This window comes from Ptychodera flava, unplaced genomic scaffold (assembly GCF_041260155.1).
Source record: "Ptychodera flava strain L36383 unplaced genomic scaffold, AS_Pfla_20210202 Scaffold_99__1_contigs__length_323406_pilon, whole genome shotgun sequence".
NCBI lineage: Eukaryota > Metazoa > Hemichordata > Enteropneusta > Ptychoderidae > Ptychodera > Ptychodera flava.
This window is the reverse complement of record NW_027248421.1, coordinates 294,809-313,467: the sequence shown is the minus strand read 5'-3', so window position 1 is coordinate 313,467 and position 18,659 is coordinate 294,809. Positions and strand designations below refer to the sequence as shown.

Below are 18,659 nucleotides of genomic sequence, written 5' to 3'. Positions count from 1 at the left end.
GATGTCTGTTGTTGCAAGACCATAATCTACAACACTGTTTCCATTCCAGTGGTAACATGTAAATTTTCCACAAATATCTCCTGGTAGTCTGCCATTCATAATTCTTGTATTGCTGGTTTTACATAAATCTATGAGGTTTCTACCATACTTATTTTCAATCTTATCCATATTGCAGCGATTAAGATGTGTATCAACAGAATATCCTGGTGGAACTGGTATATGATTTGAGAAATCATTGTCAATAAAATCTGGCAGTAATCCTACTCTGGCGTTAAAATCCCCTAAAATCATGACAGATCCAGAACAGCTATATTTTGTGATCAACTGTTCTAAACGTTCGAAAAATGATTCAGACTTATGTTTGGATTTTCTGGTGCGTTGTAAACAAAGCAAATAAATATATCCTGTTGTAATCTGAAAAATGCTTTTGAAAGTTTGCACCACACCATATCTTCCGCATCTGAATGAACCATTTTACACCCTTCTTTATAGTATTTTTTACCAAAAGTGAAAGACCACCCCTCTGTTTTTTCTTTTTTCTGACAACAGAATAGTCATAGTATCCAGGAATGTGAAAAGTATGTTTCAATTGCTCTGTGAGCCAAGTTTCTCCAATACCAATAATGTCATGTTGAGTAATATTATTTATAAAGTCACTGTCTTGAAACTTTCTCTCTTGGTAACCCTGTATGTTCCAGTAGGATATTGACAGTGAACTTTGTATATTGCTGTTTTTCTGAAATGTAAAGTTACTCATATCTATTGATTGGTATCATTTGCCTATGGCTTTGAGGTGTATCAACATATTGTGGCAAAATGGGGTGATTTCTAGACCAATGAAAACCTTGTGTTGCGTCCCCGTATTGCTGTACCACCGGATTACAGGGTGTTGAAAATGTTGTCTTCTCCTGAAAAGGTTTCGGTTCACACCAAGGTTTGGAGCGAGCATATCCTTAATATTCCTTACTAACAAAGCTGTACCTGGTCATTTAAATGAACATTGTCATGCAAATGTGTTGCTGCATTGATATTGTTGTGATCGATAAACACTAAATTATTATGCGTATTGCACATTTTATGCAGTTGTGTGTTTAAAGCATGGAATAATGAATTATTTTGTCTTGGAATGACTGATGAGATAAAAACTGTTGACTTTGGGAATTTATCTAATGTTACCTGAACCAACTCAGAATATTTGTTTACACATTCCTCTACAGGAATACCACTATCAATATCATTTGTACCAGCATGAATGACAATATTATTTATGTTGGAAGCTGACACAGATTGAATGTAACTTGTGATTTGAGGAATATTACTTCCTCTAAGAGTTCTAACATGAGTATTTCTGTACACCCTGGAAGGATTGATATCCTTCAGCATAGAGTCACCAACAATGAGTGTCTGAGTCTTTCTTACAAACTTTACCCTGGGTGTTTTCCATTGTTCTTCTTGAGATGATTCATCTTCCCTTGCAAACGGATTCCCATGGACACTCTCTGTATTCATGAGTGGTGCGAAAGGGTTGGTTGATAGTTCCTGATATTTCCCTTTGTTGTTCTGAGGCTTCTCCTCTTTTTCCTTTATCAGCACTTTCATTCTGGCTTCTGTTTCATTTTGAGCCTTGAGCAGTGAGTCGTTCATTTTTTGCATCTCTACAATGGTGTCCTGGAAATGTCTCTGTTGTTGCTGCTGGTTGTGTAGGATGGTATCCACCTTGGTTTGAGATTGTTGCATCATTTCCTGTAATCCTTGGATAGACTTGTTAAGGTGATTAATTTTCTTATCCAGTTGCTTGATGTCATCTCTGCAGTCAACACACTCACTTGTTTTCTGTGATGATTGCGTCTGTTTTATCTCTGTGTACATTTGATGATGTTTTTCTGTCATCTTCAGAAGTTGTTGTATATGAGTGTTTTGCTGATTTAGATTTGATTCAAACGATCTTAACTTATTTGCAATGTCAGTGATGTTATGCCCATTTCTCATGAGTTCACAATACTTATGGTCAATTTGCTGAACAGTCTTGAACATGCCTGATAAGGTAGTTGCCAGATCCTGAGTATTTATATTGTAGTTGGATCCTGATTTTACTGATGATGGAGTATTTGTTTTCGTTACTTGTTTCCGTTTTGGAATCTTGGATGGCGTGTTTTCTTTGTTGGACTTCTTCGGTGTAGAATTTTGCAGCTGTTTTGTTTCCTTCATATTTGCTACGGTCTTGTGTGGTGACACTGAATTGCCTGTTGATTTACTTTGTGTTGTGTGATCAGAAATGGTGTTGGTCAAATGATGTAATGACAAGGCAGGTATTGGACTATCAGAGTTCACTGATGATGGCTGAGTTGATGATTCGGTTTGCTGTTCTGTGGTTGTGTCATTGATCTCTTTAAGACATGTCTCTGATATCCCCTCTGTTAAAGTCAGTCTCTCTTTTACCGCCAACAGTAACATATCAAGCTTAGCTGATAGCCAGTCTACGTGGTGACCTTGAAACATGATAGTTCCAGTAGAACTGTATACATTCACAGTGACCTGCCCTTCAGATCCGTCCAGTGTGAATTTGAATTGCTGAAGATCTTTCATCTTATTTATAGATTCTGGTCTAGCAGCTGATAAAACATGAATCCAAGCATCACTAAAACTTGTAGCTTTGTGGGTGTCATCTCCTTCTGTGCAAAATTTGAAACGTACTGGTGACCTCATTGTATTGCCCCACTCCACATTGATTAATCCTTCAAAATGTTTGTCTACCAAATTACCAAGCCAAGTCTTCTTAATATCTTCCCCCTCCATGTCAAGGTCTTCTAAGCAAAAAGAGTCATCAGAGTTTTGATATTGAAGTTTTCCATTGCCATCAGCCATAAATCGGCTGTTGACATCTCGCCTTGGTCTTGATTTACTGACACGTGGTCTTTCATGGCAGCCATTGTGTGGAAAGCAGCAATTGTTCAGGGAACAATAGATAGTAGAATACGGCAAAGAATCCGATGTGCTTTCTTCTTGGCACTCACAGTAGTTCATAATCCAATATAACTAACTTTGCAGGATGGATGGCTTATTTCTCTTGATGATTTAACTGGATTTTACAACTGTGGATATTTGTCAGCCATCTTGCGAAGCGCCCTCAGATAATTTACAATTACAAGCTATTTGGGCATTAATTTGGCAGCCATATTCAATTTCTGAAAATCATCAAAGTGTGTTTTAAAAAACATTGAACCACAGAAGGTGTTTCTTCATGCTCAAGAAATACAATTAACTTCAAAATGGCTGAAATAGATTGTTCAATACATTTTATGACAGAAAATTCTTTTGTATTGGATTTATGCAAATTAACGAAGTGCCAACGCAAATCATTGCACCTCAAAAATAATTGACAATGCCAAAGAAATACTTTTAACTTTAAAATCACAGAATTAGCTTGTTTAACCCTTTGACTGCTGTAATTTTTACACCAAAATTTTAATGCGATATTTTACCAATTTCTTTGAACATTTCTGTACGTTTTATCATAATTTGAACCAAATGGATATCATTTTTCAGCAGCTACAGATTTTAATCAAAATTTTGGCAAAAAGCAGTAAAATTGACTGTGGTACATTTTATAAAGTTGACAAAAAAAGACTTTGGCGCCCAATGGGTTAATACATGGTATATGACAGTAAATTATTTTTGTAGGTATGTTGGCAACCCTAATGGATTTATGCAAATTAACGAAGTACCTAAGCAAATCATTGCATCTCGAAAATTGTTTGTCCATGCCAAAGATATACACTTTTAACTTCGAAATCACAGAATTAGCTTGTTTAACCCTTTGACTGCTGTACTTTTTTACACCAAATTCTAATGCAATATTTTACCAATTTCTGTGAACTTTTCTGTACGGTTTTTTCATAATTTTGGACCAAACGGATATCATTCTTCAGCAGCCAAATATTTTTATCAAAATTTTGGCAAAAAGCAGTAAAATTGACTGTGGTACATTTTATAAACTTGACAAAAATAGACTTTGGCGCCAAAAGGGTTAATACGTGGTATATGACAGAAAATGTCTTTTGTAGGTATGTTGGCCACCATATTGGAATTATGCAAATTAACAAATTACCTATGCAAATCATAGCATCTAGAAAATCGTTTGTCCATGCCAAAGAAATATACTTTTAACTTTGAAATCACTGTAATAGCTTGTTTAATACGTGGTATATGACCAAAATGTCATTTTGTAGGAATGTTGGCCGCCATATTGGAATAATGCAAATTAACGAGGTGCCTATATGAAAGATTATACCTCCAAAATGATTCCCTGAGCCAAATAACTAGTTTCAGACTTTGAAATAACTGAAATAGCTTGTTTAATATGTGATATATGGCCAATTATGTTATTTTGTTGGATGGTTGGCCGCCATATTTGATTTATGCAAATTGGACATATTTCCCCAAGGTGGATTCGAGTAAACTTTTAATATGTTGTTCTGGGTACCTCATTAAAATGCATTCTGAAGAAAAAAATTCTGTTGCAATTTGTGAAGGGTTGGGTGCCAAAATCTCGTAGATTGACTGGACTATGTAGGCACATGCGTTTTATAGAAAATCAATTTTGTCCGTGTGTGATTTCATAATTGACAGAGTCCTTGCTGCTTTTCGATGTGATTTTAAAATGGCACTGTCGTATTTTTATGGATGTGTTTTCATTGTTGATCAAATAATGTCCTCTACACAAATACTGTGTTTGATTCTTAGAGGGAAATTAGCTGTAACTTTTGGCTATTTTGTCAGTATTCAAGTTCTTTGTATCAACTACAGTTTCTTGCCCCAAACCCTATGTCATGCTGGTGTCAAGTAATTTGCTTGTCAACACACACTATAGGGTTCTCAAAATTTTGAAGTAGGCGGAAAGTTTAGAAAAGTAGGCGGTTAGCTTCCGTGTGCAACCAGGTTCCCTGGGCACTGGGGGGGGGGGAGAGGAGGGGTGTGTTAAGTATTTTTTTTAATTTGAAGACATTTCTGAGCAATTTTATGCATTTTTATACAGTGTATGAGACAACATACACATTTTTATACAGTGTATGAGACAACATACACACAGGGGAGGGTTTCAGGGAGGGGGTTCCCCTCCCTGTGTGCAAGAAATTTTTAAAATTTGAAGACATTTTGGAGTAATTGCATGCATTCTTGTACTGTATGAAAGACCATTTCAGCATAAGAGTGTTAAGGTGTTAAGGATTTTTTTTTTAATTTGAAGACATTTCTGAGTAATTTTATGCATTCTTATACAGTGTATAAAAGGCTATTTCAACATACACACATGTGAAGGGTTTCAGGCGGGGGTGTGCAAGAAATTCTGTAAACTTTTAAGACATTATGGAGTAATTTCATGCATTCTTGTACAGTATGAAAAACCATTTCAGCATACAGAATAATCATTATCACAATCAATTACAACATGTTTTTGTGGGATAAAGTTTAAAAAAAAAGTCAGAAAAATTAATTTGATATCACTCGGGCCTGTCAACTGCATTCTGTTGGCAAGGATAATAGCAAAATTTCACCAGACTGTTGTGTAGAATTATATTTAGCTCATGACTTGAACAAACATTTTGAAATACATCTTATTATAGGAACACAATTTTCTGTGATTTCAATTCACTGTACTATTAAATTTCACAATAAAACGAATCCACCAGCTGATTATTGATTTTTTGGTGATGTTGAATATTATTGAAAAAGAGAGCTAAATTTCAGTGTTCATGTTTGTTAAAATCCCAAACTAACGACACTGAACGCGAACCTGTACAACTCCCTTAGTGACCCTATGTGTACAAACCACCGGCAGTCGATTGTAATGCAGTACACACAATGCGATATCGGTCAACCTGAAATTTGACACTGTGATCGACCTTCTACCTTCTACCTCCATGGTTGAATATTGACATCGTCATCGACCATGGATGGATTGACAGGGCGTTTCAAAAGTATGAAAAATGAGACTCAGTAACTTTTGATCGCTATAGATTTGATCAAAAACCTACCAAACCCATCAGACAAGGCCCTATTCTTCTTACGCAGAAAATCAAAGCTCTCAAGTGTCGACTTTCTCTTCCGCGTTTGAGCGAAACAACATCAGCTTCATTTGGAAATGGTTGGCTATTCGTACTTGTATGTACTTGTATGTTAGTCCAATGTTTGGCTATACCCGATGTGAACGTCGGAATAATTCGGGCTGTGATCAGGAAGGAAGGGTTGACCTCGAGAGTGATTCCCAGTTCGCTGATCGCGATACTATAGTACATGATATCACAACACGTTCGCTGATCGCGGTACTATAAAGTGATAGCAACAAGTTCACCGCATAAATTTTTGCTAGCAGACTACATATAGCCACATCGGCACTTCTTAAATATTATTTCCGGCTTGCAAGACCACCAAAAAAATCGAAATATTGTTATCAAAAGTAGAATTTCGGGGCTAGAGAGCGAAACAGTGCTGAAAAGTAGCCAGCCAAAATAAGGAAGAAGCCGGTCAATTGGCCGGTATCGGCTAAAAATGAACACGCTGACTATACATGTGTTATTTATAATCATTGTGTTTTGTTGACAAATGAATTCTAGTCCGGACCTGAATGCATTTTCAACAATAATAATATTTAGGGGTTATTACACGAAGTTTGGACAATACCGCATCGTATTCGAGTGATGTGTCCGTATTTTGACGAGTTGTGCACTTTATCATGCATACACATGCTTTGGTTATGACTGTTTTCCTAGGACACTCTAAAATTAGCGACGAAATCAACTGAAATTGACCTTGCTTCCTCCTGGCTGTACTTAAAAAAGTTGGTTGCTATAAGGAGTGATGACAACCATATCACTTTTTGATATTATTCCACTATTGGGCCATTCCACTTCAAATGAGGTTTGTGGAGCACTTTTAAAGCAAATAATTTAAATATTAGGATGTCAACACCGGTTTTCACAATTTGAAGAAGATTTTTTTAGCTTAAAATGACGGTAGATGTAAAACGTAGGCTGGAAGTGTAAAATGGATGTGTTTTCATGTTTTGATACAAACCTCATCCCTGCGTGAAAGTTATGAGGCCGCCAAAATCGGGTCAAAATACTCGTGCCAAGCCAGCGTCGATTTCAAACTTGATCGAGTATGAACAACTGAGAATATAGAGTTAGTTAGACTGGTGCCACCTTAAACCTTCAACCTTGCGTGTTGCGAGTATTTTCAGTGCAGTTGGATTTTTGTGGCTCATTTACAGTAAACGATGCAATTCACCACCCAGATACTTAGCTCATCAACAAGAAACTTATGGTAAAGCATTTCTATCATGATCTTATACATGTAATCTTCAGCAGTGTAGACGACATGAAAAAACTCGACTGTATGGGACCTGCCGTGAACGATGACAGGTGTCGGCAAATGATACAAATTTTCCATGTGTTTGTTTGTATGTTTTTGATACAACTGTACTTGTGCCTAAGTGCAATACCCATGAAGTGACTGAAAGCAGAATTTTGACTTCATCATAATGACGTTTGGATTGTCAGTGTTTCCGTTAACGCAAAATCCTGCATATTTATGCAAATACTGGTTTTCACATGGCGTGATGACGGCTTTTGAGGTCACATGCCTGGCTCTAATACATGAAATTGTAAATACTGCTTTTACATGGCGTGATGACGGCTTTTGAGGTCACATGCCTGGCTGTAATACATGAAATTGTAAATACTGGTTTTTACATGGGGTGATGACGGCTTTTGAGGTCACATGCCTGGCTCTAATACATGAAATTGTAAATACTGGTTTTTACATGGGTGATGACGGCTTTTGAGGTCACATGCCTGGCTCTAATACATGAAATTGTAAATACTGGTTTTTACATGGCATGATGACGGCTTTTGAGGTCACATGCCTGGCTCTAATACATGAAATTGTAAATACTGGTTTTTACATGGCGTGATGACAGCTTTTGAGGTCACATGCCTGGCTCTAATACATGAAATTGTAAATACTGGTTTTTACATGGGGTGATGACGGCTTTTGAGGTCACATGCCTGGCTCTAATACATGAAATTGTAATACAGGTTTGTACATGGCGTGATGACGGCTTTTGAGGTCACATGCCTGGCTCTAATACATGAAATTGTAAATACTGGTTTTTACATGGGGTGATGACGGCTTTTGAGGTCACATGCCTGGCTCTAATACATGAAATTGTAAATACTGGTTTGTACATTGGGTGATGACGGCTTTTGAGGTCACATGCCTGGCTCTAATACATGAAATTGTAAATACTGGTTTTTACATGGGTGATGACGGCTTTTGAGGTCACATGCCTGGCTCTAATACATGAAATTCTAAATACTGGTTTTTACATGGCGTGATGATGGCTTTTCAGGGCACATGCCTGGCTGTTATACATGAAATTCTAAATACTGGTTTTTACATGGCAAGATGGTGGCTTTTCAGGTCACATGCCTGGCTGTGACTAGGTACAGTCACCCAGTTGTATGTGCATGACAAGCCTATGTCAACTTTGCGGAGATTGCACCCAGAACGTAAATGTTCGGGCGATAGAACAGCCAAGTATCAAGTAATTCTCTGATAAACAGGTCAAACAAACTCTCGGTGAAAAATCTGCCGATGAACCTGCCAGCACTTTAGCAGTGTGTCAGTGCAAGTCCTACTCCGGAAATCGCAACCAAAACAACGAGTCGAATTCCCACATGGCTGTGCAATGCCAGCCAATATGTTCCAGTATTATCAAAACAACTGAATGTGAACCATGTTTAAGTGAAACTGGTGAAACAAGTGAAAGTTTCACTACTAGAAATGTCAATTCATCGGGTTGTGAATCAAACAACAATGTACAGTACGTGTTATCTCAGAGCGACGGTGAGAAAGAAATCCTAGCTGTGTTTAGCAATGTATTCGATGGCAACAGTGAGCGAAAAATCAGACTCCATAATTTCTATTTGTGCAGCAAAAGCTGCTGTTCTTCAATTCCGATGTACGAAAAATATGGGAACAATTCGACAAGTAAATTTCAAGTTTTTCACCTGTGTCTATTGAACAGAAAATTGGGCTTTGACGAAGTTACCAGTTTATGGTGGCCAGTGTACATTGAAAACACGAGAATATACAAATCATAAATGTTAAATGTTCACAAATAAAAATACCTGAAGAGAGATCGCCTGACTGTCCAACCTTGTTACATCATACATGATGTAAAAGTGTGCAAGATTTGACCAAAACTTCTTAAAATAATAATAATAATAATATTTGGTTCTTATATAGCGCACATATCCACAAGTAGATGTGATCAAGGCGCTTTACAATTATTATTACCCCTGGTCACTGGACCTAATATGATACCACTCAACTCCCTGGGGAGCAGACAACAGCTCACATGTGCAGCCAATAAGCGCAGCAGAGCTAAACGCACACATAACAACCTCTGTCCTACCAGGTACCCATCACTCCTGGGTGGGGAGAAGCAATGAGGAATAAAGTGCCTTGCCCAAGGACACAACACCACAGCCATGCCGGGGCTCGAACTCACCATCCTTTGATCGTGAGTCCACTGCTCTAGCCACTGGCCCATGATGCCTCCACCAAAATGGGTCCAGGAGAGCCATTCTGGAAACTTCAGAATAAAAAAAAATCCGCACCATGGGAGGGGGACACCCGCGACCTCTTCATGGTCGCATTACGGACATTTCCAGCTATCAGCCATAATTTTCCTGCTGTGACAAAAAATTTCTACATCCCTGAAATACCAAGCCATGTTGATGAAATACTTAATGTTTTGGCTGAGCAATGCCACTTTTTCACTGACTTTGCTGATGGGGAATTGATACTGTCTGGCAGGAAAAGGGATACAGGACTAAATGTTAATGTGAATAATGAAATTAAATTTGCATATTCCCCACGAATCTAATGACAATAATGTTTAGGTATGAGAAAAAGAAACAAAGAAGCAGTGAAGAGACGCAGTAAGCTTACGAGACAAAGAAAGAGAAGACTTGGAAAGTCACCAGGAAATTTGCAGTCTACTTCAACATTGGAACCACCCCAGTTTGATTCAACATCAGAACCACCCCAGTTTGATTCAACATCAGAACCACCCCAGTTTGATTCAACATCAGAACCACCCCAGTTTGATTCAACATCGGAACCACCCCAGTTTATCTCAACATCGGAACCACCCCAGTTTGATTCTTCATCAGAACCACCCCAGTTTGATTCATCAGAAGAACAATCTCAGAGTGATTCTCCTGAACTTGTAAACAAGGAAATTTGCACAAAGGACTTTAATTACATCATTGACAGAGACCCACTTCATACCAATTTTCTTAAGTGGAGAAAATTGAAGCGCCAACTTTCATATATAGAGAAAACTTGTCAGAATTGTTTCTAGGTAAGCATGCAAACACAAGTGTTTTCTAGTTATCAAATTATTGAAATTGTTCCATCATTGCATTGTGAGTGCATTATCAGGTTGTCAGTGTTTTATTATTGATATAGGTCATCTTGACTAATTCAAACCCTCGCTGACTTACGGATGTTGTGTACGTTTATAACCTTGCTGCATAAATGGATTCTCATGGGCATTGTAACATCTATAACAGTTCATCATTGGATTCAGTTTTTAGCGACGAAGTTACGTAACTGAGGAAGCTTATAGAGTTGGGAGAGGCAAAATTGACGTCATTTCGGTCAACAACTTCTGTAAAGCTATTTGTCAAACCACGTGATCACAACTGCCGTAAAACTATTTTGTCACACCACGTGATCACAACTTCCGTAAAACTATTTTGTCACACCACGTGACAAGTGTTATCTAACGACTAGCGTACCATTCACGCTGCACACACACTATCAGCGAAAATACCAGATCGTGTTGAATTGACATAATAATTGAACTTGGAGTGTACGTGTGAGTGTATTGGCTTACATGAAAATGCGATAGACAATGATGCATTTACATTAGAACGTCCATGCTTGATCAATGCCCTTTGCAGGGTTCGACATTCACGCTGGCCCACTATCCCGAGTCTAGTAATTTTTTTTAAGGACTAGTAAAATTATTTTGTTGCAAGTCCGACGGGATAGTGACTTTTCGATAAGTAGCTTTTGGTTTAAACTGCAAATAAACACGATCTACTGATCGTCAGCAACTTCGAAGTGCGCGGCCATTGAAAAAGTACTGCGCCGGTGTTTTCACGCAGATAGTGTCCGGTGGCGCTGTATGGGGTGCGCACTTTGGCAATGCGCATAGTTCAATGGCGTCGTCCATGCCGTTTGCTCGCAACTACTCGCACGATCTATTTTCAGCTCTGATTTTTTACTAATGATGGAACGTTTTTTGGTTGGCTATACTCCCCCGGCTGCCAAAAAAGCACGATCTACAGTAGAGGTACGTCGAAGAAACAAGTGCTACGATGATAACGTCCGGGTACGTGAATTTCAGGAGGCTTGGAAAACGAAATACACTTGGCTGTCCTATTTTGTCAGTAAATGTACTGCGAGGTTTGTCGAAAATTTGACGCTGTGGGCACCTTTGTGACGGGATGTTCGAATTTTAAACTAGATTCTGTTAAGGCACATGCCATCTCAGTTACTCATAGCAGGAATGTTGGTAAGCTGGAAGCCAAGCAGGCGAAACCTGGCGAGACTCGGGCCGATAAAATTATTCTATCCTTGAATAAAGAGGTTGTCAGCAGACTGGTTGTTCTCTTCAAAACGTCACATGCTCTCGCTAAACATGGCAGACCATTGTCCGATTTTCCTTGGTTGTGTGACTTAGATGAAGCAAAAGGTTTGAATGTCGGGTCTACGTATAGAAATGACAAAAGGGCACGAGAATTTGTTTCTGCTATAGCCGATTGTGAGCGGAACAAACTATCTTCTATGATTAATCAAGCGAGATGGTTGTCCATTATTTCGGACGGTGCTACCGATAGCTCGCACAGGGAGGCGGAAATTTGCTATGTTAGGTCATGTCATTTGGGTGTTTCGTCTACCAAATTTATTGGTGTGAAGAATGTACCAAAAGCTGATGCCGATGGTATTTCAAATGCTTTATCTACCTTATTATCATCCACATTGGGAGATGAGTCTACTTCCTGGAAGGAAAAAGTCATAGGCTTTGGATCCGATGGGGCAAGTGTCATGGTAGGGAAGAAAGGTGGCGTGGTGAAGAAATTCCAAGATAATTTGCAGAGGCCTTACATACTTGGTGTTCATTGTTCTGCTCACCGACTTGAACTGGCTTATAAGGATGCATGTAAATCGACTCCTTTGTATTCCAAAATTGATGGTCTTATGACCAATCTATACTACTACTACCGAAACAGCAGCTTAAACAGGAGCAATCTGATAATGTCCTTTCATGCACATGGAATGAAACCCTTGATGCCAACTCGAGTGTCCGGTACGCGATGGTTACCCCACACGAAGAGAGCAATACGGAACCTCATTGATGGATACCTACCTATTGTAACACATCTTCAACAGGTTAGTAAATTTCTATTGCTCAATGTTTACAATCCACTGTGAAAATATATGAGCATCATCAATAAAAATATATCAGCATGGTTTTTTGATGACAATTATTGAATGTGTACAAGAAAATGTAAGGTTTTATAAGTTGTGTCTATGTTTCCTTTCATGAAAAACAACAAGCTTAAATTCATTTCAAATATAAATAAATTAATAATTGATCTGTAATTTATAACATGCTAATTAATGCATTTCTATAGTTAGCTGTAATTACAACATGTCCATATTCTGTATGTGAATCTTGTCACATTATGTCAAGTCTTGGCATGCAAATATGGCCTGTTTGTATGAAGTAGTACTGTACATTTGGCTTGCTACTGGTACTGCTTTTATTCCTTTCATTTATCATTTTTAAATATCACAATTTATATTTACATGTAAGGCCACAGCCCCTGTAAACAACTAAATCACTTTCCTTTAAAAAAAATTTCAGATACAGAATACCAGTGACGCTGCCAGCAGGAAAGACTCGGCTGCTAAAGCTAGGAATTTTCTTCAATTGCTGACAAGTAAAAATGGAGTATACTTTCTATTTCTATTATGGGACATATCGACGTGCCTGTCAACATTATCATTGGTCTTTCAAGACAGAACAACAACAGTTGCATCTATCCTAGGGGAAGTGAAATCAGCTCAGGCAATTTTGGAATCTTACAAGGAAAGGTGGGTAATTCCTTAGCTATAGCATTGTTTTACTAAGGACACATGCTGTAGCTTGATAGTTGCATAGTTCAGCAGAACAATGAAAACCAAATGTGAAATGCCACTGCAGATTATCCTGAAATTTCGTTAACCACTCTGATCTGAACTATTGGCATCTAGTGATGAAGTGCGATTAGAAACAAGCTTTTTTACTTATAAATAAACATGTCCCAGATTTCCTTAGATCAGTGGGCGTAGTGACTGTTGATGTACATTAGATATAAAATTGTTCAATTTTACCATTTCTTTTCCTAGTGATGGTCCCAAACTTATGCAGGTCATAGGTAGTGATATGTTTTGTGGCCAGATGCTTTCAGGGAACGTAGTTAGTTTCACAAGTGCTAGGAAAAGTCTGCTTACAAAGTTGATAGATTGTCTCGCTGATCGGTTTGAGGTAGATGAAGAAATCCTAAATGCAACTTCAATTGCTAACTTAAATGCATGGCCTCCATCCCTTCAAGATGAGCCAGGTAATGTGTCAATGCATTGGTGTAGATTTGCATGGCATGGCACTGCATGGAATTTTAGTTGTGTTCTTACTCATCACTGTTTTTAGTAAATTTTGTTATCAATACTAATATAGTTATTTATAAGTAAGCAATTTGGCACATGGGCAATGTCCCTTGTCAGTTACAGAGGCCAACAGTGTGGTTTATTCTGTACAACTGAAATATGTCTACATTGTAGTCACTTAAATAGTGTGGAAACATGAAAAAAAGTTAAAGCACTGTTTTGAGAGTTCACATAACAAATGTTTTAATATGAGCTGTTGACCTTGTGCTCTATATTTGTTACATTATTTTTAATAATGTTCTATGTTCTTCAAATAATACTCCTCAGCACCTTTCAAGATTTTCAATTTCCTCGGTCAGCTGAGACTGTGATACAATTTTATTTGTGTGGTTAATATAGTAATGTTATTCAATTATATATTGCAAAATATTTTTGGTACTTTTCTTGTAGACTTTGGTAATCATTCCTTGACTCTGCTGACTAAACAGTTTGGACCTGCATTGCAACAGGAGAATACTGAGAGTTTGTATCCAGAATGGATCAGATTTAAACACCTTCTGTATGCCAGGTATGTTAGTCTTGTCAAATCATTATTACATACATGTAACTTTTACCAAACTTACAGCAGTTACTTCGAATGCAAAATCTTGATTATCACTGAAATTGTTTCACATACATCAAAATCACTGATTTTGTTCAATTTGAATTTTACTTTTTACAGATTCAACAATGTGTCTGCAGTTACATGGGCACAGATCAACTCTGCTTTGGTTGGGAAATGTCCCAATATTTTGGCATTGATGACCTTATCCTATCATTACCTGCCAGTTCAGCTGAAGCCGAAAGAGGTTTTTCTCAAATGAAGATTGTGAAAACTGACTGGAGGAGCCGGTTGACAGACTCGAGTCTATCAGATCTCATGATGGTGCAGCTTAACAGTCCGAGTATTGAAAACTTTTGATCCACATGACTCAATAAACATTTGGCTCAAAAAGAGTAGACGACCTTGCTTTAATGAAAGTAATAAAACAAAGCCCAAAGACAGTCCCACTTTGGTTAGCGATGCAGCTGGAGCGGGAGAGGAGCAAGACCAATCATTGGAATGTGTAGCCATGAGCAAACCTTGTGAATCTCAGCAGCAGAAGATGACTGATAGTGATGATGATGATGCTCAGGATTCTGGTGCAGAAGAGGATTTCTACTCTGATGAATCAGATGATGCTTCCATTAATTACAGACTTAACCATGCACAGAAAGCATATGCAATGTTTCAGCAAATTTCTATGTCTGATGACTAGTGAACAGTACTGTGGAAACCACAGTTCTACCATGTTTGACATTGACTTTCTTCAGTGGCTAGGATACTAGTCAGTAACAGTTGACTCCTAAATGTAAATGATATGTTTCTGTAAGTGCTGAGAGTTTTGCTTTAATGTGAAATAAAACATTTTTCGAACAACAAGTTATTGCCTAGTTATGTCATGAGACTTTCAGACGGGACTACCAAATCTTTTGCAGGACCACTGAATTAAACATTTTACTGGTCCTGCGGGATAGTGATCATTTACACGAATGTCGAACCCTGCAAAGTGTTTTTGTTCTGTCAGTGTACATTACGAGATTGGTGGATGTTGACGGACATCTTGCGTGCGTTTGGTCCTGACATGCATGTCGTTTCGATCTCCTTTTTACTGTGCAGGGGAGAATGAATTACGTTCCTCATGGGTTTCAAATATGTCAAAAAAATACGAAGTTTTGAGTGGATTTACGATTTCGTTTGTAAAATTACGAGCAAAAATTTCAGCTTCCCATTTCATCGGCGCGACCGTGCAAGAAACCTCAGTCTCCTACTACCTCCATAATCACATGTTGTACAACATGAAAGGCCGGCCTCTTGAAACACTCAGTGTGTAAGCGTGTGGAAATTTGCGTAGTGTTTTTTCTCATTTAATTTGGCAAATTATCAGCAAAAACCTCAATAATTCAAGGTAACCCTTTCTTCTCAATCGCTTCCTGAAAAAATTTGATGCAAAAATCGTGCATCGGCGAGAGTAATAAGCGTAAGGGTAAAGAGACTGAGAGTATTCATACAGAAATAGCCCATAGTTCGATTTTGGTTTTCCTGTTTTTCGTTTGCATTTTGGCCGAATGGTTGCCTATTAGCGGGTTTTGAAATTTTTAAAGCATCTAAAAATATTAAAATGACTTTTCATTAACAAACGAAATAAAAAAGTAAGAAATTCAATTATTTATCTACAAAATAAAAATATTTTTGGCAGGCTGAATCATGCAGCTAAAAAGTGAACAATCAATGTTAAAATTCCCAACCGTTCATTGCTGTGGCGCTCGAATACGCAGTCAGTTTCCGTGAAACGGATGAAATTTTCTTTCAGGCGAGGCGTTTCAAGTTACTCTTGAGAAAAGTTACTTATTTATCAGTTGTTGTTTTACTGTTTCATGACTCATGTTTCTGATCCAATCACTTGTTGACCTGAAAAACAACGATATTTAGTACTCTTTTTCACAGACTTTTAGTAAGTAGCCGCGGTACAGCTGTCTAAATACTATCGTTTTCAAAGTACATATTAAGTGAACTTTGTAAATGAACATTCTGAACCATCGTGTAATGTTATGCTTGGAATTTTGTTGCTTTTGAGGTTTATTCGTGGTTTTTTGTTTCTTTCCATCATCAAACATTGACAAGTAAGCTTGTAAAACTAGCCTTAAATCACTTAAATTAGAATTATGTGTTACTTTCTGGTTTTGTAATATGTAAAGAAATAAATAAGTTGATTTCTTTTGATCCTTTCCACTTATTGGTATTTTTTCCTGGTTTAAAGTTACTAATACCCTTAACCCTTAGTCTCTACAATCTTAGAAAAATGAAACGATTGATTTAATAAAAGAAACTTATTGTGACACAGTTCAGTCATTTTCATAACTCTGGTTCAAAATTCAGTGTGCTATACTCATATCTTGGCAGTGCTGAACTCTTCTGTCATAGTATCTGCAATTGAAGAATTACTTCACATAGAATAAGTTGTAAATGTAAATCAGTGCTGTTGAAGATTATTAATTGTCAGGGTGTTGCCAACTCTTGTGTGTATATAAGTATGTCCGGTTCTGAGATGAGCTGTATTGGCATACAAAAGGAATTTGTTGATATCTGACAATTTGATTAATACAATCAATTTTGAAATTTACTCAAAACTTTTGAGACTGAATTTGTAACTTTACTAAGAATTTCAGAAACTAGAGGGGAACAGACATACCAGTGTGATGGGCGGACCAGAAAGTCCATGGAAATCAAGCAGGTTGTTTTACATGAACATTGCTGTTTGGTGTGTTGATTTGTAACACACTATGCTCACATGTTTCAACACCCCAAGGAAACTTGCAACTTTAAGTCAATGCGACATATTAATAAAATTATTTTAATTTTGTATCGGAATATCATAAAACAATGTTGTGATCATCACAGTCCAGCTAGCTGTTATGAGTAAGCATGTGTACTTGGCTGGACTGATCAAGTTTCTGCAAAAAATCATTTCACCATCAATGACAAGCTAAAGTGACGTCTTTAATAATGTATCCATTCAATATCCAAAGAAAATCAAGGCTATCAATGGCACGATGAAAGTTTGTTTAGAATTGTATTTTCGTTTTAAACCTACAGTTCTTTGATGCAGTGTGGTCGTCTGGCAATCCATCATCACGGCAAATGTAGTGCATGCAATACACAGTCCACACTGTCCAATCATGCGTGCTTGTTTTCCTGTTATAATTCAATGGGTCAGAATTTTGTAGCAAGGAACATACAAAATCTTGCAGATAAATCAATTTGGATGATCTATGTTGATCTATGCAAATTCCAAGTTTGGTAGACATGTGAAAATTTGTTTTTGCCTTCATGTACAAGATGGCATGTTTACCAAGCTGGACGCTCACTGCTAAAAAACAATAGGTTTTATTACAGTTTCACATTTCAACCCTTTCTTTGCATCTTTCTCAGCAACATTCCCCAAACCTCTCTCCTTGCATCCCTACCACTAAATGCACTGAGGAGCACAGTGTCATATCATTGATGCTATTTTTAGCTGATGTCACTGTGGCATTCGTGGCTTGTCAATGTGCAACTACATTTGCAAGGCAGATGTAGGCACACATGGAAAGCAAATGACACTATTTAGACAAAGTGGAAATATAGATTTTGGAAAATTCAAGTGGTTACTGTTCAACACATGTATTACACAATCAACAAAGTCATGGTTTTAGTCAGCATGAATATAATTCATCAAAGTCGGCAAGCTTTACAGGTTTGTCTGGCATACACAATCACCCATGGCTTATCCATGAGTGATTGTGTATACCAGACTGCTGAACAACTTATGCAGTCACACTCATAAAAAACATAAACATGTTCATTTCCCATGATATCCTGAATTGAGAGAAATACTGCATAATTAAGCCCATGACTAAGGGTAAGTCAACATGCTCAACTAGTTTCAAATTAAACATGGCACAATGACGTTTTCATTGTCTGGTAAACTGACTTTGCTGCACGGTCATTCACATAAATTTGTTCTGCAGTAGGATCCAAAAGGTCAATATGACAGCTTAGCAGTGTTTTTTTCATGTTGAGAGCCATTACTTTGGCAAAAAGAAAAATAAAGCAATAATTTGTCAGTATTTTGTAAAATGCCTGATGAAATCAATAATATAGCAGCACATTATTGCTAATATCAATAGCACTGCACTACCACTCATTTGTTTCACACTTTCTCTGATCTCCATGTATTTCAAAACACAAATTAACAAGTGGCGACTGCGTCATCTTTGGTGACTTGTTCTTGCTAAATTTGAGATTTGAT

At 37.6% G+C, this 18,659-nt stretch overlaps 2 protein-coding genes across 3 annotated transcripts; one reads left to right on the top strand and one right to left on the bottom strand.

Moving 5' to 3' along the window:
• Positions 1 to 1,176: 1,176 nt before the first annotated feature.
• On the bottom strand, positions 1,177 to 2,865 carry LOC139129197 (uncharacterized protein MCAP_0864-like; the record flags this gene model as incomplete). The annotated part of the gene is made up of 1 exon (XM_070694834.1): positions 1,177 to 2,865. A coding segment is annotated over exon 1 (1,689 nt), but the record flags the coding sequence as incomplete, so codon positions are not given.
• Positions 2,866 to 11,279: 8,414 nt separating this feature from the next.
• On the top strand, positions 11,280 to 14,740 carry LOC139129194 (uncharacterized). Of its 2 annotated transcripts, XR_011551543.1 has the most exons (4): positions 11,280 to 12,528; positions 13,007 to 13,236; positions 14,239 to 14,356; positions 14,510 to 14,740. XR_011551543.1 is itself a non-coding variant. In XM_070694832.1 (3 exons), the coding sequence occupies exons 1-3, from the start codon at positions 13,547 to 13,549 to the stop codon at positions 14,649 to 14,651; spliced, it is 459 nt and encodes a 152-aa protein (XP_070550933.1). In that variant the 5' UTR covers positions 13,254 to 13,546; the 3' UTR covers positions 14,652 to 14,740. The 2 variants fall into 2 exon arrangements, 1 of the variants encoding a protein (XP_070550933.1); XM_070694832.1 differs by lacking the exons at positions 11,280 to 12,528; positions 13,007 to 13,236 and adding an exon at positions 13,254 to 13,745.
• Positions 14,741 to 18,659: the final 3,919 nt, after the last annotated feature.